We start from the raw sequence: 27,974 nt of genomic DNA, 5'->3' as shown, positions 1-27,974 counted from the left end.
TTCCACAGATAGAACTCAGGTCTGTCATTTACAAGTTACCTGTGCCCCTGAGCTGCCTTACCTGCTCACCATTTCTTTTTTGTTGTTTTTGAGACAGGGTTGTGTGTGTTCAGGGGTGGTGGTGGGGCTTGGCTCTCCTAGAACTTGGTTTATAGATCAGGCTGGCCTTAAACTCAGAGATCTGGCAGCCTCTGTCTGTCTCCCAAGTGCTGGGATAAAGGCTGGTGCAACCATTACCTGACCACATGATTTCTGATTAGTAAAATCCAGTGAAATCTAAACTTGACTTAGGTGTTCATATGATTTTTATATTTCGTTGAAATAGTAACCATATGTTTTTAGAGATATGGTCTCCCTAGGAAGCACTGGCTGGCCTGAATCTCACTGTCCAGACCAGACTGGGGTCGAACGCAGACATCTGCCTTCCTCTGCCTCTGGAGTACTAGGATTAAAAGCATACGACACTATGTTCAGCTGAAATTGTTTTTTGAGACAATGTCATCAGCCCAGGCTGGCCTTTAGCTCCTGATTTTCCTTCCTGTATCCTTTCCCAGGTGAGAACCTAGAAGTTGCTTCCCTAATGCTGAAATTTAAAGTTTTGTGGCACTACACTTGGTATCACTCAAGACTCCAGAACCATGGTTAATACATTTGACACCATTTTATTGCTAAAAAATGTGATTTGGAGTGACATTTATTTTTGGCTTCCTCTCAGGACTCATGGGAATGTTTGTTGTCATGGAGGAGCTACAGGGAAGGTTATAGCAAGTGCTCGCGCACACACACACACACACACACACACACACACACACACCACAGCTAGGGATAATAAGAAAATATTTCATCACAATATTTTGCCTTCAAAGGGTGGAGACCTCTACAGAGCAACCCATTCCCTGAGACAGGTATGCAGGATGGCTCTGGGAGACAGAGAAATGCCATCTCCTTGAATAGGGGACAGGATGGGGGAAGATTTAGGGACACATTCATATATAACCACATGCGCCCCAGCAAGAAGGCTCTGAATAACCTCTCCAGAAAGGAGATGAGGACCCCCAGGTTGCCGGAGTCTGTAAACAGCCTCCCCTCAGGCCCACACCCAGTCCATTTCTCCAGCTCTCAAGAGCCCAATTTCCAAAGTGAGGTCACCAGGGCATAGAAGCCCTCCAAACATTCACATGACAGATTCCTTTTCGCATGTGGCACTGGAGTCCCCGGAGGGTTCCCGGCACTGTTTCAGAAGGGGGTTCCCCTCCTCTGTGGCGAGGGGCAATGGTTTCAGAGACACGTCGTTCTTCACCTGGATCAGTTCAGGCTCTGAGCTCGGCATCTTGGTGCGATCCACGTAACTCTGGAGCAATCCGGCCCCAAAAGCATCACCCTCCACGTTGAGGACCGTACAGGACCTGTCCCTGAAAGGGGAAACACAGCAATCACGTGAGACAGAAGGAAGTGGAAGCAGGAGGCCAGGGCTCAGGTGGACCATCCTCGACCACTAGAAGAGTCGCTTTAGGAGACAGCGTCTCTCTACTTAGCGGTCCTGGAACTCAGTGTAAACCAGGCTGGCTTCAAACCCAGAGATTGGGGGTTGGGGATTTAGCTCAGTGGTAGAGCGCTTGCCTAGCAAGCGAAAGGCCCTGGGTTCGGTCCCCAGCTCCGAAAAAAAAAAAAAAAAAAAACCCACCAAACTCAGAGATTCTCCTGCCTTGGCCTCCCTGGTACCGAAGTTAAGGATGTGTAGCACCACACCTTACAACCTTATTCTTTGTCATAGCATCTCTCACGGAACTAAACACCATCTCATCCACCAGCTAGACTAGCTGGCCAAAGAGATCCATCTGTCTGCCGAGTCTAGGTGCCACATAGTTGAAAAAGAACCAATCCGCAGCCTAATGTTGGTGTAGCAGGGGCTTTACTACCTCCCCATTGTACAGATGGGGAAACAGACACAGGAGGATTAAGGTCACTACAGATCTGAGCTTAAGGTGCCTAGCCTAGGGGTCACAACTGCAAAGCACAACGTGCTGCTCTTCTAGGTTTCCTTATAAGACTCCAAAGATTGGCCAGGCATAGGTCATGGCTTGTATGTGTTTTCCTAGTACCATGGAGTCTGAGGCAGAAGGAGAGTTTGAAGCTTGCCTGGATTACAGGGCAAATACCAGGATGGCCAAGGGGTTACATCACGAGATCCAGGGTCAAACAAAATATAAAACAAAAGACACACCCAAAGCAAACAAAAAATGGTGGAAGAAAAAAAACAGACAGATCATGAAACATGCCCTATCCCGTCACCCAACGATGCACTCATATAAATAAAGACAAATGTGTGTATGTGTATGTGTGTGTGTGTATGTGTGCATGTTCGGGTATAAACTTTTTTTCCCTTAAGATTTATTTACTTTATGTATATGAGTACACTGTGGCTGTCTTCAGACACACCAGAAGAGGTCATCAGATCCCATTACAGGCTGTTGTGAGCCACCATGTGGTTGCTGGGAATTGAACTCAGGACCTCAGGAAGAGCAGTCAGTGCTCTTAACCACTGAGCCATCTCTCCAGTCCACTCATGTACATTCAAGTGCAGCAATGTATGTGTGTGTGTCTCACAACCGTCTATAATGGGATCTGATGCCCTCTTCTGGTGTGTCTGAAGAGAGCTACAGTTTACTCATATACATAAAATAAATAAATAAATAAATATTAAAAAAAAAAAGGAAAAGAAATAGAACCCCTGAATTGCTAACTATCCCCATGAATAGAAAGATTAAGATCTCACAAGCTCACTCTAGACCTGTCTTGTGTTTCTTATTCTGCACAGGAGATGCCGCAGTCCCCCCAACTCCTGAGGCCCCACTCACACTAGCCAGTCCACGGCCAAGATCAAGGAGATGTCCTTGACAGGGAGGCTGATTGCTTCTAGAATGATGGCAAGAGTGAGGACGCCCCCTGCAGGGATACCTGCGGCCCCGACACTGGATGCAGTAGCTGTGACCCTGGGAGAGAGAGGGCAGGAGGTGAGGTGGCAGAATCCTGGAGGCGGGGCCTCCTGCCTTGGCACCCAGCACTCACAGGATGGTGATGATCTTCACGAAGTCCAGGGACATCCCATTTAGTTGTGCAATGAACACTGCCGCCACGCACTGGAACAACGCAGCCCCGTCCATATTGACGGTGGCACCGATGGGCAGGATGAACCGGCTGATGTGTTTGGCCACACCATTCTTCTCCTCTACACACTTCATCATCAGGGGCAATGTGGCAGAGCTAATAGAGAACATCACACTGAGTGAGCGAGCCTTGGGGAGCACTCTGGGACCAGCATTCCTGGACTGCAAAGCCTAGGCCCAACCCCAGCTGAGGCAGTCACAAAATCACTTAGCCCCGCCCACAACATCCAGAGTCCCCGCCCACAACATCCAGAGGCTCCGCCCACCTACCAAAACCTCCTTTCCTCACACCCCTTGGAGCTTCTAGCTCCCAAAGTATTTCCCTTCTCAAAGCAGCGTGCTCCTGAACAGTACTGGGACTGTAGTATGCTGCCTCTGCAAACACTACAGAAAAAAACCCCTACTGAGAGAGAGGAGAAAGGGATCCCAAAAACACACAGGAAAAACAAGGACAATCTCAAACATGTAGGAGGTGAGGAGGGACACCTGCAGGTGTCCTCTGACTTACACAGGGCACTGTGAGCTCACACAGAAAGAAAAGGAAAAACGACAGAATTAAAAAAAAAAAACTGAGTCAGTAACTCTCTCATTTTTTTTCAAGGGCAGCGCAATCCAGGACCCCAGGACACTGAGTGGCGAGATGGCTCAGTGCTTAAGAGCGGTGGCTGCTCTTCCAGGGGACCAGGGTTCAATCTTCAGCACCTATATGGTGGCTCACAGCTGTAACAAACTCAGGGAAAATCAAAGACCTGGCCTGTGGGCAAGTAGGCACACTGCAAACAGACATTCAGGTAAAACACTGATACACAGAAAATAAAAATAAAAGTTAAGAAAGAAAAGAAAAACTGACAAAAAGAGTAAAAATAAAATTAAAAAGGAAGACATCTGCGTCCACATCAAATGACCCCAGACATAATACAGGTCTTCAAACACTGATACACCCTCCCAGTTCCCTTTGTTACATTTGGTAGCAGATCTCACCTAGAAGAGGTCCCGAAAGCTGTAGCCAGGGGTGTCACGATGCCCCACAGGAATCGATAAGGGTTTTTGCGGGTAAAGAGGAAGTAGATGAGAGGCAGAACCAGGAGCCCGTGGATGGCGTGGCCCAGCAGGCAGCACACGATGTATTTGCCGAGGCCGATGAAGAGCTGGCGGATGTCTTTCATCTCCACAATCTTGCCGGCCACCAGGAACAAGATGCCAATGGGGGCGTACCTGATCATCAATCACATAGACAGATTGCTGCTGCTGATCATGGGACTGTCACAGTCACGCTCTGTACGCAGCACTTCGGTTGACCACACTTCTCAACCTTTCCTAGAAGTCTAGAGTTATCCAGAGCACCAGTCCAGGACTGTCTGGTCAGAGACTCAGATAATTGTCTGAGACACGAAGATAAAACAGCTACGAAATAAAAGCCTGCGCATGCGCACCCGTTTCCATCCCTACCAGAACAGCGACCTCAGATGTAGACTTGAGGGTGAATGAGAGAAAGAAAGCACCCACTACTCTGAGTCAATTGCTTTCTGGGTTTGCTTGTTAAAGCAGCTGCTGTCCTTCAGGAAAAAAGAACGGTATTCCTGGGTCACTCTAACTCTCAGGTCTGTGGTACTTGCAACATACCCCACCTAAGCCTTTGATCATGGATGACTGACAGCCCACCAGACACTTAGGAATTTAAGCTATGAGGATCCAAATTCCAAGGCCCGAGGCTGGAGAGATTGATGGCTCAGCAAATAAGAATGCTGGCTATTTTCTCCAGGATCCAGGTTTATTTCTGGGACCCACATGGTGGCTCATAAGCCTTAAACTCCAGCTCTAGGTGATCTGGTGGTTTCTTCTGACATCCACAGACACTGAATACACATGGTGCACAGACATACATGTAGGTCAAACACTTACCCACGTAAAATGTAAATCTATACATACCCACACATAGAATAATAATTCAAGGCAATAAAACCCTCCCTCAGAAAGTAAAAAGAGGGCTGACAGGTGTGGCTCAGCAGTATGGCTCAATGATAGCTCAAAGACCTGCTTTTAAACTTCGCCACAGAATAAATAAAGAAAACACCAACCAGACAGGGTAATGCTGCTAACCTCCGGGAATTGCTAAAGGATGAAGCGAGACACTAGCTGGGAGGCATCTGTACACAGACCCACTTCTGGTGCAAAAACCCTCCCTGTGTCCTACTGCAAAGACTCCCATGATGCACTTGCTGTTAGCCCGGTTTCCCTAATACCCTCTTGCTCTGCAGTCACGGCCAATTGTCTCCTCAGTTCCTTGTCCTTTACAGAAAAGAAAGGCACCAGTTCCCAGCCACCTGAGCAACGAGGGTGGGTCAGTTGGGCAAGTCCTAGCCACTCAGATGTGCCCAGGAATTTTATAAGCTCAAATGCTTAAATAAACATTTGCCATTGTTTACTGTGAGCAGAGAACAGAACAGGCAGTGGCCTGAGAAGGTGTATAAACCCTTTTGTGCCTTCTGAAGCAGCTGTGATGGCACCATTTTCTGCAGAGAAAAGCTGAGGCATAGGGAAGTTAAGTCTAACTTGGAGTAACACCCAGAGCTGGGAAACGACAGCACCGGGGAGGGAAACCAAGCTGTCTCTGAAGCTTTTCTGAGCCACATAGACAAAAGCTTTTTTGCCTCTGCTCACCTCACCTGGCCCTTCCCCGCCATGTCTTCCTCCTGATCAAGACACACTAGGGGGCAGGTATCTGGTTCAGTGGCAGAACCTAGAACACCCACCCCCTCCAGTGAGGGGCTAGGGGTAGGGGGGTAGGACTCCACCAAAGAGATCAACAGCTACAAACACACACACAGCATTGAATATGGTGGTGGGTGCCTGGGTTCCCATCTCTTGGGTCCAAGAGTAGGGAAATTAGGAGATATAGGAAGTCTAGGTTACATAGTGAAACCCTATTTCCAAAAATGTCCAACAAAAAGCATACCCAGTGAGCATGGCTGGCTTAGTTTTGGCTTTTTTCATGCTGGGTTTCTTTTCGTAGCGCTGGTCTAGCCTTGAACTCAAAAAACCTGCCAACCTCGGCCTCTCAAAAGCAGCGTTACATGAAAACTTGACATTTTGTTTTGTTTTCTTAATTAATTTTTTAAAAGATTTTATTTATTCATTTTATGTATGACGAGTACACTGTCACTGTCTTCAGACACACCAGAAGAGAGCATGGGATCTCCTCACAGATGGTTGTGAGCCACCATGTGGTGGCTGGGAATTGAACTCATGACCTCTGGAAGAGCACTCAGTGCTCTTAACCGCTGAGCCATCTCTCCAGCCCTTGTTTTGTTTCTTGAACTCCTTGCTTCTGCCTCCCACGTGCTGGGATTAAAGACATGCTCCACCACTGCTCTGCACACTTTCTTTTGTTTTTTAAGATAGTATCTTACAGTTTGCCTCACCATTTGGCACTGGCTAAGTAGAACAAACTAACCTTAAACCCACAAAGATCTATCCACTGGCCTCTGTCTCCTGAGCACTAACATTAAAGGCATGTTCCACCATGCCAGGCTAAGAGTTTTCCATGTCATTCTACGTGTTTGAGTGTTTTGACTACATGAATGTCCATTCATCTTGTACATATCTGGGGCCCTAAAATGCCAGTACAGGGGGCCTGACCCCTGGAACCGGGATTACAAATGATTATCAGCCACCTCGTGAATGTTTGTAATCAAACCTAGGTCCTCTGGGAGATCAGTGAGTACTGTTAACCCCCGAGCCATTTCTCCAGCCATTGGAAAGTTACTTTTCTTAAAGATTCATTTTTATTTTATATGTTGGGGGTTTGGCTTGTATGGCTGTGTACCACATGAGTGCGATTGCCCACACAGGCCAGAAGGGGCCAACAGATTCCCTGGAATCTGTTAGAGATGCTTGCAAGACACCATGTGGATGCTGAGTAACAAAAAGGGGTCCAGTGACGGGCAGCCGGGGCTCTTAATCACTGAGGCATCTCTCCACAGGAAAGTTCTATATTGGAATCGAGGGAGTTGTTGTTACTATTACTTTTTGCGGGGGGAGTGAAAGGTTTTTGGAAGTAGCCATCTTGTCTTTTCTCTCCATTTCTGATCTTTACATCCAGGCCAGGTGGGTGGACTAGATGTCAGAGCAGATGGACAGGAGGAAAGCCAGAGGTCCCTGTAGGTGGTTTTCACTTTCATTTCCTGAAGTCATTTATGAAAAACCAAAGACCAGTCCTCACACCAGGGGGTGCTCAATAGTTAGAACCAGGCACAGGGATAGAACACAGGGTGCCCATGACACCAGTGAGGCAAGCACTCTCCGGCTCCAAATAAACTTCTCTCCTGTGCTTCTGTGGTTCACCTACACTCAGATCCTCAGTTCAAAAGGAGCCATGCTATTACATTAAAGCCGTGGTACATCTGTTCGGCTGTCTTCCATCACCTTCTAGAATGATCAAGAAGGCAAATGTATCAGTCCTAGCACCCATGGACTACAGGGTAATCACCGTTTACAACGGGGAGACTGAGGCACAGAGAAGCCAAGTCACTGCCCCAAAGTCACACAGCCAGGGAATGGGGGACACAAGATCTGAATGCAGAACCCTTTGGGCTCTCGGAAGCACACTGGGAGGCTCCCCTGTGTCACACAACAGACATGCCCACCCCTTGTTCCCAACACCTACCACATAATCCAGGAGACCAGGACCATGGTGGCATCATTGAAGGAGTTGAAGAATCGGATGAGCAGCTCACCCTCGGGCCCCAGCTTCCTCAGAGCCACGCCAAAGACTATAGCGAACACGACCAAGCCCAGAATGTTCATCTTCATCTCACAGTGAGGCTTCAGGAAGGAACAGAGGTAAGGTGGGGAGAGCGCGTTAACCCACCTGCACAGCCACTGAGTACCCAACATTGCTGATCCCGGCTGGTTGGTTATTTTTGGTTTTTTTGTTTGGTTTTTGGGTTTTGTTTTGTCAGCTTTATACAAGCTAAATTCGTCTTGGAAGAAGGAACAGTATCGACTGGGAAACAGCCTTGATCTGACTGGCCTGCAGGCAAATGCGGTCGGGGGAAGGATTATGGGCCCCAGAGGTGATAGGAACCCCACAGGAAGACCAGAGTCAATTGACCTGATTTTGGAACTCTCGGAAACTGAACCACCAACCAAAGAGCATACACAGGAGAGACGACCTAGGCCTCCCCAAGAGCAGCCTGGCCTCGAATTCAGGGATCTTGGGTCTCTGCCTCTGGAGGGATGGGGCACCACTTTTTTTTTTCATTTTCATTTCTTTTCTTTTTTTTTTTTTTTAAGATTTATTTATATATATGAGTACACTGTAGCCGTCTTCAGACACACCAGAAGAGGGCATCAGATCCCATTACAGATGGTTGTGAGCCACCATGTGGATGCTGGGAATTGAACTCAGGACCTCTGGAAGAGCAGATGGTACTCTTAACCGCTGAGCCATCTCTCCAGCCCTTCATTTCTTTTTATTTATTCACTTTATATCCCGATTATAATTCCTCGCCCAGTCACCCCCTCCTATAATCCTTCTGAATTCCAGGACAGCCATGGCCACACAGAGAACCCCTGTCTTAAAAAAACAAAAAATACGCAGCAAGTATATATCTCAGTATTCACGTGGGTCCCAATTGCTAAAGCAGAGGCTATCCCAAAAGCTGTGGCCTCTCTGCAGGATATGCTCCCCTAACTGGGCTGCCTGGCCTGTCCTCAGTGGGAGAGGATGAACCTAGCCCCTCAGAGACCTGATGTACCAGGGTGGGGGGTTACCCAGGGGGTGCCTCCACCCTCTTAGAGGAAAAGGGCAGGGAGGGGGAAAGAATTGTGGAAAGAGGTGAATGGGAAGGGGCAGCAATCAGGATGTAAAGTGAAAACTAAGAAATAAATAAAAATAAATGAAGAATGAAAAAATTTATGTGGAAGCTGGGTGTGGGGGGGCACACATTTAACCCCAGGAGGCAGAGAGATCTCACAATTTGTAGCCAACCTGGTCTACAGAGCAAGTTCGAGGACAGTCAGGACTACACAGAGAGATAATGCCTTAAAAAAAACTTGATGTGAGAGAGCTCAGCCCACCTCAGTTAGAGCACCAGGAGCCACTGCTGCCAGTTTGGACTGCAAACTTTAAATCAAATTTCATGCTTTACTGTTTTTTTGGGGGGGGGGTTCCTTTTAAATGTGTTTGACTGCATCTACATCTGTGTGAGGGTGTCAGATCCCCCTGGAACTGTAATTACAGACAGTTGTCAGTTGCCACATGGGTGCTGGGAATTGAACTCAGGACCTCTAGAAGGGCAGCCAGTGCTCTAAACCACTGAGCCATCTCTCCAGCACCCACACTATACATTTATGGGGGAAGACTCAAACAGCAAAGGGAGGAAGGTAAACTGAAATCCACATCGGGCCAGGAGTGTGGAGTTTCCTCAGATCTTGTCTTGCTCACCTGGTCCATGGTTGCATTGCTCCTCTGTGGACAGGCACCACATGGCTGAAGACAGATTGGAAGGATTAGTGTCAACTGTCATCATGGGTCCCTACTACCATGCTCACCCCCCCCCCATACTCCAAACCCTCCAGCCCCGTTCTTTAAGATAACCTCTTGTAGCCCAGGCTAGCCTACAACTCCCTATGTAGCCAGAGATGACCCTGAGCTCCTAAAATATTTTACTCCTACTTATTACTGGAATCACAGGTGTCTGACACAATGCTTGGTTTACTCAGTGCTCTGGGAATGGAACCCAGGACTTCAAGCATGCTAGGCAAGCACACTACCCACTGAGCCACAACCCCAGTCTCAAGGGTTGCACACTAATCCCAAGTTTAAATCTAAATACACACCAACCTTTTGAAAGATCCAAAAGACAAAGAGAGGGAAGTGGTGTGGGTGGGGGCTACACTGGGCCAGAGCAAAGCTCTGCTGGGCCTCCACCCATTAGGTCACATGTATTCCAGATGTGTTGATGTCTTTAGATACATACGAGGTAGCAAACTGCAGATGGGGTCCCTTCCAAGTGCTGGGATTACAGGTTAAGAGCCGTTCACACCAATGGCATTTATCAAGATACTATCTCCTTGTCTAGCCTGAACTCTCTGCTCAACCCCAGCCTTTCTCATTTAGTATTTCAGCCTCTCCCATATTCTCATTTCTTTTTAAAATTTAACATTGTGTGTGTGTGGCACATGCACACACTCACCCATACACATGTGCACATGTACCCTCCTGAAAGTATTGGGAGGTCAGAGGACCACGGTGTGTTCTGAGAATTAAACGGTGGTCATCTGCTTATACAGGACATGGCTACCTGTTGTCCGGCCAGTCCCCTCCAGAATCTCAATTCTTAATGAGAAAGGCATGGATGAGTCTCAGTGGCAAACCTAGAACTCTCTAAGGAAGCTCCTACATGCATTTCCCTTCTCTAGACCATAACCACCCACCCCTAAGCCCCTCAGCACACCCCAGAGGACTCACAATGCGGAAGGCAGCAGAAGCAGACACCAGATTGGAGGGGAACATATTCCTGCAGAAACAAACACCTATGTTAGTTACGGTCCAGTGAGGGTGGGGATGGGAACCTCTCTTGGTTGCTTAAGAAAGGGGCTGCTGAACTACGAGATTACAGTCACATTTTAATTCACACACAGAAAACCATCACTCTACATATAAATTTTTCTTTTGAGAGTGTCTCACTATGTAGCCCTGGCTGGCCTTGAACTCACAGAGATCCACTTGCCCCTGCCACTGTGCTGGAATTAAAGAGATGCACCATCATGCCTGGCCATAAACATGTAGTTGCTTGGGGCACACATGCTCCCTACTCCTGTTTTCTATTGTGTGGGTTCCAGAAAGCAGCTTCAGGTCACCAATCAGCCTTGGCAAAAAAAAAAAAAAAAAGTTCCTAAGCCCTGCCCCCACCTCCTGGCTGGCCAACTTTTGTTTTTGTTTTTTGCCACACAGAGGTAGAAGGCAAGGACCTTACCTACTCTACAACTGAACTACATCTTCAGAGATATTTTCATTTTTTGAGACAGGGTCTTGCTAAGTTACCCAGGCTAGCCTTAATCTGTAAGCCCAGGCTTGCCTCAGACCTGTCATCCTTCAGCCCCTTGGGGTAGCTGGCTGGAGGAGCAGGCCAGCACACCTCTCCCAGGATGTGGGAATTCCAATTACCCTCCTCTGGCCCCAGGAAGTGGGTGTGTCAGAACCAAGGAATTGTGGGTTGGAGGGGGAAACTAGGCTTTTGAGAGGCTGGCAAGGGCGGGGTCACACCAGGACTGAGCTCCACCCCCAGAGACCATTTAACACCCTGGGGTTCTTGCATCAGCTACTTCCCGGAGGGTTATCCCTAAGGAGCTGGCTGGAGGGTCAGAGAGCTTGGGGGAGGCCATGGACATGATGAACAGTGGGACTGCTGTTCCAGTCATGAATATGCATCTGTCCTTGCATGGCCACTGGTGTGTGGCGGGTGCCTGCCATATGCCAGGTGGCACATTTACTGCTTTACATAGCCAACCCCTTTTTAACTGAAGGGAACTCCAGGTGCGTTGGTGCAGGCACAGGGACAACCACAAGGACCCTGTCTTAAAAACCCCATAGATAAATAAAGGGAACCGGAGGCACAGAAAGGCAAGAACCTTTCTCAAGGGAGAGTTTGTCCTTGTTCTTGCGGGAGAGAGATCCTCATGAGACCCAGGACTGCCTAGAACTCTCGATCTTCTTTCTTCCACCCTACCGGGCTGTGGCTTGGCAGTGTGGGTGGCCATGTCTGACTTGTACACTGACTCTTGAACACTGGCCTAAGCAGTCACATGGCCAGGGGCACAGTTGTAAATGGTACCATGCCAATGGTGTTGCATGGCTTTAATCCAGCACAGGGGATGGGGGTGTGTGTGCAAAAGACAAGTGGATTTCTACGAGTCCCAGGAACAGAGAAACCCTATCTCACCCCACTCCCCCCCAAAAAAACCCAAAAGTGGTCCCACTAAGTGTGCTAGTGCAGGAGACTCGGGGGTCAAGGGAACGGCTAAAGAATCCCAGCATGCACATGGCAGCTTACAATCCCCTCTAACTTCAGTCCCAGGGAATCCAATAACCTCCTTTGGCATCTGCGGGCACCAGGCACACGTGAAGTGCACACACATACATGTTGGCAAAACACTCATACACATAAAATAAAAACGTAAAGAGTGCCTAGTCCCTCGTGGGTATGTGTGCCTTGCCACTGATTTAAGTCGACCTGGGCTTCTGAAGGCCCATGTTTACCTGCCTGAAAGCTGACTGTGAAGTGTTCTGGCTAAGACAGTGGTCAGCCAGTCAAGTGTGAGTTCCAGCCCTTTACAGCTTGCCTGGGAGGAAAAGCCTCTGCTCACAAACAGCCTGAAGGTGGGTGTGCCTATTAGCAGCCCTGGGCAGGGCTCAGGACCCAGCTAATCTCTGCCAGCCAGAAGGGATCCCCACCACGGACACCAAGAGCCCAATCCTCTATATCATCCCATACTATGACCCAGAAGCAGAGGATGACCTGTTTTCTGACTCACTGTTTCCACATCCCCACCCCCACCCTCCCCCCGCCCCCGCCTCTCTCTTCCTTCCAGGAAATCCCCAATCTGAAGATGCTGAAACAGAGGGCCTCATGGCAGGGCCACGTGGACCTAGAGTCTAGAGACCTCCAAAGTGGGGAGGGTACAAGAATAAATGTCACTCTCCGCTATGGGGGAGGCATTGAAAGGGAGCACACAAGAGGAAATGAGACCGTAGGGCAGGGAGGGGAGAAGGCACCCGGAAGGCTGGCTGCCTGGCGCAGGTGGACTAAGGAGGGTTAGAGAGAGTGAGCGAGAAGCGGGGACCCTCCTATCAATGGGAATCAGGCAGCCCCTCACATCACCACTGGGCCTCCAAGGCTCATAGGAGAAAAAGGGGCGCAGACCCTGGCTCCAAATCCTTAGCCAGGAGCCTCACCTCTGCCCCCTTTGCCACCCAAAGAATCCCTCCCAGTAGTTTGCACAGCGTTCTTGATTGTTTTTCTTTAGTGGTTCATCACACCTGTTAATTTGGATAGGAGTGCTGGGAAGAAGGGGATAGCCGGGATGGGGGGGCGAGCGTGGGAGAGGGGGTGTTCTGGCTCTTCTTAGGACAGACCTTGTGTCTTAACACTTCTCTTGCAAGCCAAGGAAGGAGGCTGAGGCAAGGACAGCAGCCTAAGCTACCTGTAGCAGACTTGGTTTTAGGAAGCAAAATGATGCGCCTTCATTCCAGTCACTTGGGAGATGGAGGAAGGGTGACGAGGAGCTCAATGCCATGCTTGGCTGTACTCTGTCTCCAAAAGTCTTCTTATTTTAATATTTTAAGAAGGTTTAACATTTTTCCTTTCTCTAAAAGCCCTCCATTTCTAGGACCGCCCCCAAATGTAGGGAACTTCCGCAAAAGTTCACCCCTCCAAGATGTTAGAGGTCCTGTCACCATTACCTTGTTTTCCTAAGACTCTAGAAGGCATGTCTCATTCTGGAGGGCCCAACCTTCGTCACTAGTGGCGGTACACCCGTGTGATCCCTGCACTCCGGAGGGATAAAGCAGAAAGACTGCACGCTTGCACTGGTCCCTTCCCACCCCACTGTCTGGCGGGAACGCACCTCAGGAGTTCCAGAAAGGAATCCAGCACCTCTTTGGTGGGTGCTCTGTGGACACTGGAGTCTACAACAGAGGAGTTGATGGCAGCAAAGGCGGCGCCCGGCTTCAGCGCCAGGGCCAAGGCCACGCCGAGAGCCGAAGAGAGCAGTGTGGTGACCAGGAAAAAGAGCAGGGCCCAGGCGCCCAAACGGCCGAGCGCGCTAGGGTCCAGACTGGCTGCACCTCCGATCAGGCTGCACACCACCAGCGGCAGGATGATCATCTCCAGCAGACGCAACAGCAGCTCTCCCGGGAAGGCGAAAGCGGTAAAGCGCGCGTGGCCCAGCGCCTCAGCACCGCCCGCCGCCGAGACCCCCAGACCTAGCACCACGCCAGCCACCGCCGCCGCCACGGTGAGCAGAACCAGCAGGTTGGCGCGAAGGCAGCGGCACACTTGGTCCCGGGAACTGCAGCATCCACCTGCTTTCGCTCCCTGGTCCTCTCTGGACCTCAGCCCCGAGCCACAGTTCGCGGTGGGATCCACCGCCACCACCCCTTTGGGGTCAGCCTTAGGAGGATCCACTGCCATGTTGAGCCGCAACGGAGGGGTTCCTTGTGCGCCTAGAGACTGGATGTGAGGTCCTTAGGACGGAGAGAGGAGGCTGAAACTTTGCAACGGTCCCTGAAGTTGTGCGTCCACTGGATTTCTGAGACTGGAGGGTCCTAAGCTTCCTGAGCTGGGCGCGGAGATCCCTTTTTTCCCCGGTGATGTCGAATTTCCGAAAACTGGGAGTTGAGAGAGCCTTTGTAGCTTTTCTTTTCTTTTTGTTGGGGTGGCGAACAGTTCTTCAGATCAGGACGTAGCGGTCTTTGATTCCCTGAAGGATTAAGGACGCTCAGGTGGTGTAGATCCGGGATGTCTGGCTCCGGGAACCCAAGATCCGTGATCCCAGGTCTAGGCTGCCTGACTCGGATTCTTGGGTTCCAGAGCCCTAAAAGGTGTGGATTGAGGGTTTCGAGCTCTGGAGACAAAATCAGATTTCCATATGCAAATAGTAAGTAGCACGGGGATATGGAAAGTGGAGCAAGTGGGATAAGAGAAGAAGCCCAGACCCTGCCGCGTGGCTCTGACCCCGCTGGAAGGAAACGACTAGGATTAAAAGCAGAGGGCGGAACTTGAAAAGGCGGAGGCCGTCCCACAAGCGCTGATTGGTTATGGAACATTGGGCGTCTGGTCTAAACGAGGGGCGGAGCCAAGATCAAAGAGGGCATCCAATGCTGAGTAAAAAAGCACAGCAAGGGGCGGGGCCGGGAAGGCGGCAGGGCCGGAGAGGGTGCAAAGGCTCCAAAAGGGGCCATACCCATCCATATGCAAGCGCTCTACCACTGAGCTAAATCCCCAACCCCCAGCCCCTTTTTTTAATTTTACTTTTTTAAAAATAATCTTATGGTGGTTAATAACTGATTATTCACAACAGGACCCCTAGAAAGGGGACATCTTTAATACCATCTCTCTGGAGGCAGAGGCAGGAAGATCTCTGTGAGTTCAAGGCCAACCCTGGTCTTTAGAGGGAGTTCTAGGACAGGCAGGGCTGCATAAAAAAAAGAAAAAAGAAACCCAGTCTGTAGAAACAAATGGGAGGGGTGAGGAGGGAGGGAGGGAGGGAGAAAGGGAGGGAGGGAGGGAGGGAGGGAGAGAGAGAGAGAGAGAGAGAGAGGCAGAGAGAGAGAGGCTATCTATTCCTCTTTCGTTTTTTGAGACAGGGTCTTTCACAGAACCTAAGCTCATTAATTTTGTCTAGACTTGGGGCCAGCAAACCCCTGAGGTCCTCCTGGCTGTTGTCTGTGTCTGCCAGCAGCAGAGTTAGGGAGAGTTAGAATCATTCACTGCTGGGGTTGGGGATTTAGCTCAGTGGTAGAGCACTTGCCTAGCAAGCGCAAGGCCCTGGGTTTGGTCCCCAGCTCCGGGAAAAAAAAAAAAAATCATTCACTGCTGTGCCAGGCTTTTACATGAATGCTTGGAATTTGAACTCAGGTCCTCATGCTTGAGCGAAAAACCAGTCTTTTTCCTCCATCACAGATTGGGTGCTCCATGTAGGAGCATGGCACATGCAACACACACACACACACACACACACACACACACACACACAGATATATAAATAAACAAAAAAAATTTAAATGGCCAATTCACCACAAACTGCATTGTTAATCTAGGCATTGTTTCCATTACCCTCCAGTGGTAAAAATAGCAGACTTAGAAGGAGGAGGAAAGAGCCCTCCTGAACCCAGGAACTTTGGGACACATAGGGTGAGTCTGGGCCAGGACACTGAGGTTGAAGTTTGTGGATCAGGATTGGCTGGGAATGTTCTGCCCCACTGCTGCCCCTAGTAAAAGCAATACTCAAACTGGTTCCAGCCAGCTTTCTTCCCACTGGCCCAACCTCCTACCCAGATTCCTTCGAATTTCATCAGTGGGAGAAAGGCCTGGGGCTTCCCAAAGGGTATAAAGAAGGGCAAGGAGAGGCTGGGCTGTGGCAGGAGGAGAGCCAAGAGTCACTTCCTGGGCTTTGTGGACCACCTGGGAAATGCCCTGAAGAATGTCTCCTTTGGAAAGTCTGGTGAATACCCATAGGTGGAGCAGAGGAGACTACTGGGCTCAGTCTGTTCTACTAGGACCTTACCCGCAGCTCGAGACTGCAATCTTAACTATGGAAGGATTCCAAGGTACTGACCATCCTGGGCCACAGACAGCATCGACCTCAGGAGAAAAGAGGGGCATAAGGGGCTGGAGGGAAAGGCTAGCCTCGGAAGGAGCAGAGAGGGCTTGTTGGAGGAGGAAGCAGGGTTTCTCTGTGTGACTTTGGCTGTCCTACAACTCACTCTGTAGGCCAGGCTGACTGTGAATGGCAAGACCCACCTACCTCTGCATCCCTGCTGGTATTAAAGGCATGCACCACCACCACCAGGCTCCATCATAGCTTTTGAAGGACAGTGTTATCCACTGGAATCCCAGCCCTCACAAGGCTGAGGCAGAATTATTGGAACTCAGAAGAAGCTACCCTGGGTCACCTGAAGTGAGTGGCAGGTCAATTTGGGCCACACGGTGACACACTGTCTCAAACCAAAAAGGATGTGCAGGATGGATATAGGTTTTATGAAAATACGACACCATCTTTTCATTATTGAAAAGGTTTTTTTAACCTTTCAATAACGTAAAATTACGTTTCTTTATTTACCGTGAGCGTGCGCACACTCATGAAAGTGTTGGAGCCAGAGGACAACTTGCATTCTTAGCAGGCTCTCTCCTTCTACCACGTGGGGCCTGGAGACAGAACTCAGGTCTTCAAACAAGGCAGCAAGTACCTTTATTCAGTGACCCCTCTCACCCTGTTTCTGTAGTCTTCCCGGCAGCCATGTTCTTCTGGCTTAGTAAGAAAAGCAGCCCTCACCCGCACGTGGTTCTGTCATGCATTTGTTTCGGTTCCCACAATTCATCGGGTTAAACCCAAGTCCACCCACAGGACTGTACACATTTCAGCGGCCAAAGGCACCAAGCTAGGAGCTAAAGACATAAATGATCCATTTCCTGCTGGCCTTTAAACCTGCCTTTCCTAGATAGTGATTTCGGGGAAGTCCGTAGCTCCCACTGGGGGACAGGAAGCCCCCGTAGCCACAGGGTTCCTGTACAACTCTTAGATGAGTTTGCACACAGACAAGAGATGTGAATTCTGCAACAACAGAGAGAGAGTAGTTGAAGAACAAGAAATGAAGCTGGGGGGTTGGGGATTTAGCTCAGTGGTAGAGCGCTTGCCTAGCAAGCGCAAGGCCCTGGGTTCAGTCCCCAGCTCCGGAAAAAAGAAAAGAAAAAAAAAAAAAAAAAAAAAGAAAAGAAATGAAGCTGGGATGTGGAACCCAATCCATTTTACCAATACTGAACCACCTTGCCAATTTTGAACTGTTTAGGAATTTAAGTATCCATACTGTAAAAGAAAAAGGTTTTCTTTTCTTCTCTCAAGGAAGGGAGAGATGGGGGGAAGAAGAAAGCAAAGGAAGAATCGAGGGAGGAGAGAGGCAGGATTAGAATCTGGACAGGTCACGTGACTGAGCAACGAACCTTTGCTTTTGTAGTTTATCTTATCACTTTACCTGTATGGGTCTTTCACCAGCATCTGTGTCTCTGCTCCATACCCATGTCTGACATCCCTAGAAGCGGAGAGAGGGTGTTAGATTGGCTGTATCTTTAGTCACAGATGGTTGTGAGCCGCTGTGCGGGTGCTGTGAAACGAAACCCGGTCCTTTGGAAGGACAGCCTCTCTCTCCAGCCTGTAAATCCCTTCTGACACGGCAGGAAGTCAGGACCCTTTGTGATTGCTGTGGAATCTAATCAGTACCCACCGAAGCAGCCTGATGTGGGAGGGATATGACCACGGGCTTCCCCCGGGTTCACAAAATGGCGACCCTGAGACTGAATTACTATGAAGAGTTGCCTGGGTCAAAAGCTTTGGTTTGTTCCAGCTAGCCCTGACTGGATTATCCCATTAATTTTCTTCCAAGTGCTGCCATGTGGTTAGTTATCTCTCCTCGGGTTCATGTAACCATCTTCCTCAGAGTTTGGGATGAACCTCCAGTGAGTGCCTCACTCTATCTCAGAAATCCTCTCTGTACCAGAACGTCTACCTCCCCACTTCCTGATTAAGGTAAGAGGTCAATGGCAATTCATTGACAGGTGAGGCTTCCATACATTGCATAAGAGATTCTGTTTTTTTTTGTTTGTTTGTTTGTTTGTTTGTTTTTTCCGGAGCTGGGGACCGAACCCAGGGCCTTGCACTTCCTAGGTAAGTGCTCTACCACTGAGCTAAATCCCCAGCCCCGAGATTCTGTTTTTAAATTAATTTACCTGTGTGTGTGTGTGTGTGTCACCACAGGAGCCCTGGGGATTAGACTCATATCCTCCAGCTTGATGATCAGTGCCTTTGCCCACTGAATCCTCTCACTGGTCCTTTTTCCCCCCTTACTCTCTCTTTTTAACAAACAAACAAATAAACAAACAAACAAACAAAACCCCTAGACTTTCTAGGTAGCCTTAGCTGGCCAAGAAGTCAATATATGGGCTGGCTTTGAACTTACCATCCTTCTGCTTCTGCCTCCTGCTGAGTCCAGCTCAGTGACAGAACGGATACTTAGCATGTGCAAGGCCCTGCGATCCATATCACTCTTGGTACCAGCTCAATAAACAGCTGACAAAGAACCAAAATAAAGAGAGAAAGAGGCTATTGTTTTAGACTAGGCTGCTGCCCTGGGCCCCAAAGACCTATGAATGGGAATGCAGGAATAAGGCTAAAGAGATGGCTCAGTGGGTAAAATGTTTGCTGTTCATTTTCCTGAGGACTGAGTTCAATTCCAGGTACCCAAATGGGCTGGAGAGATGGCTCAGCGGGTTAGGAGCACAGGCTGTTCTTCCAGAGGTCCTGAGTTCAAATCTCAGCACCTACATGGCAGCTCACAAGTGACTGTAACTCCAGTTCCAAGGGATCCATTACCCTCATGCAGTCAAAACATGCATGCACACGAGTTTAAAGTAAATTATTCTTTTTTTAAAAAAATAAAGAGGGGTTGGGGATTTAGCTCCTGAGTTCGGTCCCCAGCTCCGAAAAAAAGAAAAAAAAAGTTAAAAAAACAATAAAGAAAGTGTATGAGACTCGTTTGTCCACTTGTAATCCCACTACTGGAAAGGCAGAAAGCAAATCCTGGGCCAGATCAGTGACAGACCCTATCCCAAACCAAGATGGATGGCTCCTGTGTAACGGCACACAGGTTGGACCTCTGGCTTACACATTCACATACTCACACATGCACACAAAGATACATCTGTCATACCAAATCTACACAGACCACCCCCTGGACTGGCCCCTCACCTGATCACATTACTCTCTGTCACTCCACTAGCTTCAGATTCCACTAATGGAGCCTGAGTCTCCCAGAGCCTAACCTCCAGCCCCTAGTAACCTGGACTCCCCCACTCCTACATTACTCACCCTGGCTTCCCCTCTCTGAGGCTGGACCTGCCTCTTCTGCAGGACTGAGGGTAGGGGCTCTTCTGCTTCCTCTGTGTCCGTGACATGGGCTAGCAGTGAGCCAGCTACACAGAAGGGACTCCTGGGATGGGTCACTTCGCAGTAAGGGAGGCCAGGTGTGGTGGTTCAGAATTGTAATCCCAGGACTCCGGAGGCTGAGGCAGGAGGATTGCTATAAATTCAATTCCAGGCTGGGTTACATAATAAGACCTTTTTGTTTTTATTTTAAGTGCTACATTTGATGGTGACATTCTATAGTCGTCTCAGCACTTGGGGCTTTTGTAAAAGCAGGGGGATCAGGAGTCCAAGGCCAGCCTCAGTGGGTTGGAACCCAGTGTGGGACACTGCGGAACATGAGATCCCATCTCAACAAACAAAACCAGGTGTGGGGCTGCAGCTCCCTGGTTCTGCAGACAGCACCCCCAGCGCTATGTAAAACTTGCATGGTGGTGCCCCCCCATTTAACCCAGCACTTAGGAGGTCGAGGCAGGAGCATCCAGAGTTCAAGGTCATCCTTGGCCACACAACAAGTTGGAGGTCATGAGAAAGCAGGTGTGCTGGGAATGGGGGCGGGGTTAGAAAGGAAAAGAAGAGAACAAGAGTTAGGGAGGCCTTGGGGAGGACCCTTGGTTTCCTGGAGGCTAAGGCAGGGAGCTTCCTGCCTCTGGTCTGGCTGGCTCTGTACCTGGGAACTGGAGAAGGTCGGTCCCTGCCCTTCCTCCTGACTTATTTACAAGCTGGCTTGTACAGTGCCCTGCAGGCCTCTCCCAGCTGTCACCTGTCAGACCCTGTGGTTTGTGGTACCAGTTGTCTGTCACTCCTTTCTAGGCCTAGAGGCCCAGCAATGGGGTGTCAGGTGTTGCCCTCTCTCCTACCCCACCTCCAGCATAGGCTGGGGGTGGAGAGTTTCCTAGGGCACATGCCCTTGCCACAACTCCAGGCCTAGGATTGGAGCCCATAGGTGTCTCTAGGCTCAGATGACCTGAATAGAGAGACATTTGATGCTTCTGAGACAGGACATGAGAAAGATAGAGGAATGGGACTCAGGCAGAGGGATGGGACTTCAGACTCATTGGGGATCTTGGTTGAGAGGAGTTCGCCTGAGTCTCTCTGGTCCTTATGACTCAGGAGGATTCAGCACATGCCCCACTCAGGAGGCTAAGGCAGGAGGATTCCTGAGAGTATTAGGGCAGCCTAGCCTATAGTGACATGCTTTTGTCTTCCAAACAAACATGTATATATATATATATATATATATATATATATATATATATATATATATATATAATCTCCAGGGCTAGGGAGATGGCTCAGTGGTTAAGAGCACTGGCTGCTCTCTGCCCGATCACCGACATCATGGATTTGAGTCGTGTGCAGGCCATCAAGCTGGCTAGGGTAACCAAAGTGCTGGGTAGGACCGGGTCACAGGGACAGTGCACTCAGTTGTGAACAGAATTCATGGACAACACCAGCCTTTCTATCTTCTGAAATGTCAAAGGCCCTGTTCGAGAGGGTGATGTGCTTACCCTATGGGAGTCAGAAGAGAAGCTCTAAGGTTGCGCTGACCTTGCTGATGGGTCCTGGATATCAAATACGTAGCCCATGGAGTGACCTGAAACTGTTAAATAAAGCATTTGTATTAGATAGAAAGAAAGAAAGGAAGGAAGGAAGGAAGAAAAGAGCACTGACTGCTTTTCCTGAGGTCCTGAGTTCAATTCCCAGCAACCACATGGTGGTTCACAGCCATCTGTAATGGGATCTGATACCCTCTTCTGGTATGTTTTAAGATAGCTACAGTGTACTCAAACACATAAAAGAAATAAATATTCTTAAAAAAAAATGAAAACGGGGTTGGGGATTTAGCTCAGTGGTAGAGCGCTTACCTAGCAAGCGCAAGGCCCGGGGTTCCGTCCCCAGCTCCGAAAAAAGAAAAAAGAAAAAAAAAAAAAGAAAAAAATGAAAACCTTTAAAACAAAAACCATTGCATGATCCATACAACCTCCTGATTTGTGTTTCCTCACGGAAAGCCTCATCGTCAAGTTCAGCCTCTCTATTGGTACAGTATGATTATTATGTTTGTTTTTATAACAAGTACACAGATATGAATAAATAGTTCTAATGAAAATTAACTTTAAAAAAAAAAGAACAAGGTTCCATAGTTTCTCGGTGACGAGGACGTGGATGAGGGAAAAAAAATCAGCATCTAAATTTATTTCAGCCTCACTCACAGCTGTGTGTGAGTGTGTGTATGTGTGTATGTGTACATGTGTATATATATATATGTGGATGTATGTTTGAGTACATGTGTGAGCACCTGTGTATATGTGTGTGAGTGTGTAGGTGTGTATAGGTGTGTATGTGTGAATGTATGTATATGTGTGTATAGTGTGAGTGTGTGTATATGTGTGTATGTGTGTGAACATATGTGTGTCAGTGTGCCTGTATAAGTTTGCATGTGTGTGAGTGTGTGTGAGTGTGTATGTGTGTGAGTGTGTGTGTATGTGTGTGTGAGTGTGTTTGTGTGTGTGTATGTGTGTGTGTTTGTGTGTATGTGTGTGAGTGTGTTTGCGAGTGTATGTGTGTGAGTGTGTATGTGTGTGAGTGTGTTTGTGTGTGAGTGTGTATGTGTGTGAGTGTGTTTGTGTGTGTGAGTGTGTATGTGTGTGTGAGTGTGTTTGTGTGTGTGAGTGTGTTTGTGTGTGTGTGTGTGTGTGGTATATGCATGTGTTCTTTTAGTGCACACAGGAGTGCAGGTGCCTGAAGGCACCAACTCCATCTTCCTTTTTTTTTTTTTTTTCGGAGCTGGGGACCGAACCCAGGGCCTTGTGCTTGCTAGGCAAGCGCTCTACCACTGAGCTAAATCCCCAACCCCCAACTCCATCTTCCTCAACCACACTCCACTGTTAGTTTTTTGAGGTAGGGCCTCTCACAGATCCTGGATCTTACAGAACTTTGGGGAGCAGCTCAGAGCACAGAGCAATAGGGCCACAGAGCCACGCCCATCTTTTATGTGGGTTCTGGGGATCCAAACTCAGGTCCTCTTGCTTAAGTGGCAGCCACTTTACTGACCGAGTCCTTTCCCCTGCTCTATTTTATATTACTCTAAAGATATTTCATTCTGGGGCTGGAGAGATGGCTCAGAGGTTAAGAGCACTGATAGCTCTTCTAGAGGTCCTGAGTTTAATTCCCAGCAACCACATGGTGGCTCACAACCATCTGTAAAGGGATCTTCTGGTGTGTCTGAAGACAGCTACAGTGAATGAATAAATCTTTTAAAAAAATAGATATTTCATTTCGTGTGTCTGGCTGGCCTTGCTATGTAGCGAAGGTCATCCTGAACTTCTGATAATTCTGCCTTCAACTTCCCAGTGCTGGGATTATAGGAACATGGCACCATGCATGGCATCCATGAGGGCCCAACTCAGGGCTTGTGCTGGCTTGCAAGGTCCTCTGCCAGCTGAGCCACCTCCCCAGCCTGAACTACTTTTCGACTGAGGTGAATGAATCAATTCCAGAGCTTGTTGGGCAAAGTTACAACAGGGTTTTCAACCTCGCAAACAGGTCCAAATGTGACAGGGTTAAAACAGGGTTAACCTGCCAAGAGGTCATAGGAAGTCAAGCCCTGAAGTCCCTTCTCCTGGAGAAAGACATGAGCAGCCAGAGTGGTTGTGGGGAGGGTGAGACAGCACCCATCTTTGAGAGCTGTCCATGTAGAGTTTATAAGGAGTCATGATGAGGTGTCTTACTGCAACCTTTTCAAGTCAAGCTATGAAACCCTATCCAAAGGCTTTGTCCCATCAAAGAGTCTGAGCGGTGAAGTTGGCCCCAAGAGATGCCTGTGTCCTCTGACACACTTGCTGGTGGGTGTGGAAATGGGTACAGCCTCCTTGGAACTCTGAAGGCTGCCTGGCAAGTGTTCACAGTGGGACCTCCCACAGCCTTTGACCCAGCAGTCCTTTGAAGGATGCCTGCCTGTTGCAGCTGTAGTCCGTTGTGCAAGCTCTTCCTGAAGCCCTGGGTGGGAAGTGAGGAAGGGACCCAACTACTGAGTGTGGTGCCACACGCTGGAATTCCCAGCACTCAGGAAGCTGAGGCAGGAGGATGGTGAGCTCCTGGGAAGCTGGTCATAGTACCTCAGGCCTTTAATCTCAGCACTCAGGAAGTAAAAGGCAGGTTTGAGTTTGAGACCATCCTGGTAGTGACTTCTGGCCAACCAGGGCTATAGAGTGAGACTGTGTCCCAAGAAGAAAACCAAAGGAGAAGGAAGAGGAGGAGGAGAAAGAAAGAGGAAGAAGTGGAGGAAAAGAGGAGGCCGAGGAGAAGTAGTGGTGGTGGTGGTGGTGGTGGTGGTGGTGGTGGTGGTGGTGGCGGCAGTGGCAGTAGTAGTAATGGAGATACCTCAGGGATAAAGGAAGTAGGACTGAAATGTTGGTGATCCTAGTTTGACCCCGGGAAATAAATGGAAATGAAGGCATATAAATGACTGGATGTGGGGACTAAGGAGGTGGCTCAGTGATGAAGGCAGAAGACTGAGGACTGGAGTTTGGATCCCCAGAAACCCACATAAACGTCAGTGTGGGATTAATGCCCACCTATAATTCTAGCTTTAGAAAACAGAGACGGGCCCCCATAGCAAGATGGTTAGTCAGCCTAGACATAGGAGCAAACTCTGGCCCATAGGGGAGCCCCTGCCTCAATGGGGGCCACAGAGAATGATTCTCAACAGCAAGCTCAGGTCACATACACACATACATAATCAAGTGAACGTGCATATATGCCCCCACACATGTGCCCATACACATGCAAACATGTGTGCACACATATGTGCACATGCACACACACACACACACACACACACACATGAAAATGGGAGGGGAGCTGGATGACGTATCATGCAGCCTACATTCTCAGGATTCTTACCCAAGTTGGGAGGCAGGGCAGTGAATGGCCTAGAAGCCGAGTGAGGGTGGGTGCTGCAGTACATGGTACAGGAGCAGAAACAAGAGACACCCAACTTCGACACAGAACTGACTTCTCTCCCAGTTGTTGTTGGGATATCCTTGGCTACCTGTGCTCACATGCACATACCCACCCTCACCTCCTACATAATTAAAAATAACAAAGACATCCTTTATTTTTGACAATTTCATATATGTACACTCTGAAATAAGATCCTATCTACCCCATTTCCCTCTCTAGCTTTGCTGATGCCACACTCAAACTTATTTATTAATTTATTGTTTATAACTAAGTCCAGTTACTGTGGCCCATATGTGCATGGGTGCGAGGCCTTTCGCTGGATCACAAGAATCATATTAGGGGTCATATTTTCAAAGAACAATTCTCCCATCCCACTGAGATGGTTCAGAAGGTAAAGGTCCTTGGCTCCAAGCCTGAAGACGTGAGTTTGATTCCTCAGGCCCCACGTGGTAGGAGGAGAACATTAACTCCTGAAAGTTTTCTTTTATCTCCATGCACGTGCATGCATATAGCTGAGCATACACAGGCACAAATGAGGAAGTGTAACAAAAAATAAACTCACCATTTAAAACACATGTATGAACACCACCACCACCACTACCACCACCACCACCACCACCACCACCAGATTTGAGAATGTGGCTTAGTTGGTACACTGCCTACCTAGAGTGCAGAAAGCTCTTGGGGCCCTCCCCAGCCTATCATAGACTGAAATGTCAGCACCGAAGAGGCTGAGGCAGGAGGATTGCTTTGAGATTAAGGCCAGCTGTGCTATGTAGCAAGACTGTCATACTAACATTTCTGAGAAGCTTTGGCTTCTGTGCTTATAACACATATACACTCTCTCACACACACATTCACACACATACTCACATATATACACATACAGACATACACTCTCTCTCACATACATACATACACATAATTCACACATACGCACACTCACATACACACGCATACATTCACACACTTACATATAAACACAGACATACACACAGTCACACATATTCATATATACACACACATACATTCACACATACACACATGCAGACATATACACACTCACACACACAGTCACACACATACTCACATATATACACATACAGACATACACTCTCACACACATACATACACACACATAATTCACACATACACACACTCACATACACATACATACATTCACACACTTACATATAAACACAGACATACACACACAGTCACACACACACATATATACACACATACATTCACACATACACACATGCAGACATACACACACTCACACACATACATACACACATACATTCACAGATATACACACTTACATATACACACATACACACACATATACACACATGCAGACATACATACTCAGTCACACATATACATATATACACACACACGCTCACACATATATACGCACACAGACACACACGTATGCATGCATGTGTGCGCACACACACACAGAGTTGGATTTGTAGATCAGGTGACCAGAAGAGTGGGTTTTTCTTTTTCTCTTCTTTCTCTATTTTTTTGAGACAGGATCTCATGCAATCTAGGCTGACTTCCTGCCTCCAGAATGCTGAGATTACAAGTGCGTACCCCAACACCTCACTCAGAGCGGTGTTACTCATAAGACAGGAACTGGGGTGCAAATTTGAGATTTTAGAGAAAGCTTAACCAAAGGTGACATATGAACAAAGGCCAAAAGGAAGAGAGAGAGTGAACTATGGGGGTTTTCTGGGTAAGGATGGGCACATGGCCCTTAGCCAAGATCGAAGGCCCTGGGACAGGAAAAGTCAGAAGCAGTGCACTGTGGGTAGAGAAGTGAGACACAGTCCTAGGGCCACTTGATCATTTGGTAGGGGCTGGGAATATAGCTGGTTGGAAAAAAAAATGCTTGCCTGGTTTGAAGAAGACCCTGAGTTTAATCCCCCAAACAAAACAGTTGGCATTTGCTTCCTCATCCTGGAGTTCTGTCAGCTGGCGCCTTGGCTTGTGCTGGGTGGGATCAATCCTCAGTTCTCTAGAGTGTATTGCTAAACTTTTAGGAATTTCGCAAGCTCGATGTTTTTTTCCCCTTCCTCTTGTTATGTAGCCCTGGCTGTCGACCAATCAATCTAGCTATGAATTTATGGCCATCCTCCTGCCTCTGCCAACCGAGTGCTGAGATTATAGGTATGTGCCGCCATGCTTCTCTTTTTCAAGTTAGTGGATAAACATGGATCAGTGCTCTTGCTTTGATGTTTTGAGACAGGCTGTCACGTGGCCTAGGGTGACCTCAAATTCCCTGTAGTGACTGAAGCTGGCTTTGATCCTGTGATGATTTGTGTTCATCTCCAAGTGTCAGGCTAAAGGGTTGAAACACTGTCTTAGAGTTTCCATTGAGACACCATGACCAAGGCAACTCTTATAGGGACAACATTTAATTGGGGCTGGCTTCCAGGTTCAGAGGTTAAGTCCATTATCATCCTGGCAAGAACTATGGCAGCGTCCAGGAAGGCATGGTGCTGGAGGAGCTGAGAGTTCTACAGCTTATTCCAAAGGCTAACAGAAGACTACTGACTTCCAGGCAGTTAGAAGAAGGGTCTCAAAAGCCATGGCCACAGTAACACACTTCCTTCAACAAGGCTACACCCACTCCAACAAGGCCATCCCTCCTAATAGTGCCACTCCCTGCCAAGCATATCAAACCACCACTACTAGTACCCACTACACCTACCTATTGAACCCAAGGCTATGCGAAGGTGAGGTAAACGTTCTATGAGCATCGAGGTCTGAGGACTGTTGGTATTCTGTCTAAGCTCCACCCCCACAGCTACCTAGGAACAGCCAGGTATGCTCCGCCCTACAGTTGCCTAGCAACAGCCAGCTGTGCCTGCCGATGTAAGGGGTTGATTGCCTCCTCCTCTCTGTCTTACTTTTCTCTTACTCTTTGTTCTTTTCTGTTCTTGCTCCCTTCCCGCCTCCCACCACCTGCCCATGGCCGCCGGCCTTTCCTCTCTTCTACTCTTCTCTCATTAAACTTCTCCACGTGGAACCATGTTGTCTGGGTGCGTTCTGTACAGGCATGGGCTGAGATTTAAACCCTAACAAGGACGACTTGTCCAAATTGGTGTTTTCCTTCCACCATGATGATCA

General features: G+C 48.5%; 1 protein-coding gene and 1 long non-coding RNA gene across 3 annotated transcripts in view; one reads left to right on the top strand and one right to left on the bottom strand.

Annotated features, from left to right (window-relative positions):
- Nucleotides 1-646: 646 nt before the first annotated feature.
- On the bottom strand, nt 647-14,756 carry Slc1a5 (solute carrier family 1 member 5). Its single transcript, NM_175758.3, is given in 8 exon segments — nt 647-1,412; nt 2,859-2,993; nt 3,070-3,264; nt 4,149-4,382; nt 7,834-7,991; nt 9,616-9,660; nt 10,642-10,690; nt 13,800-14,756. Coding segments are annotated over 8 exon segments (1,620 nt in total). The 5' UTR covers nt 14,366-14,756; the 3' UTR covers nt 647-1,174.
- Nucleotides 14,757-16,270: 1,514 nt separating this feature from the next.
- The window catches only part of LOC148007265 (uncharacterized), a 35,049-nt gene continuing 23,345 nt past the window's right edge, over nt 16,271-27,974 (top strand). For both annotated transcript variants that reach the window (XR_015649810.1, XR_015649809.1), the window contains exons 1-2: nt 16,271-16,503; nt 18,334-18,476. This is a non-coding gene — a long non-coding RNA (uncharacterized LOC148007265). The remainder of the gene's footprint in view (nt 16,504-18,333; nt 18,477-27,974) is intronic.

The sequence above is a fragment of the Rattus norvegicus genome, chromosome 1 (assembly GCF_021556685.1).
Source record: "Rattus norvegicus strain SHRSP/BbbUtx chromosome 1, alternate assembly SHRSP_T2T, whole genome shotgun sequence".
NCBI classification, from domain to species: Eukaryota; Metazoa; Chordata; class Mammalia; order Rodentia; family Muridae; genus Rattus; species Rattus norvegicus.
The sequence above is the reverse complement of the archived record's forward strand: the minus strand, read 5'-3'. Positions and strand labels throughout refer to the sequence as shown.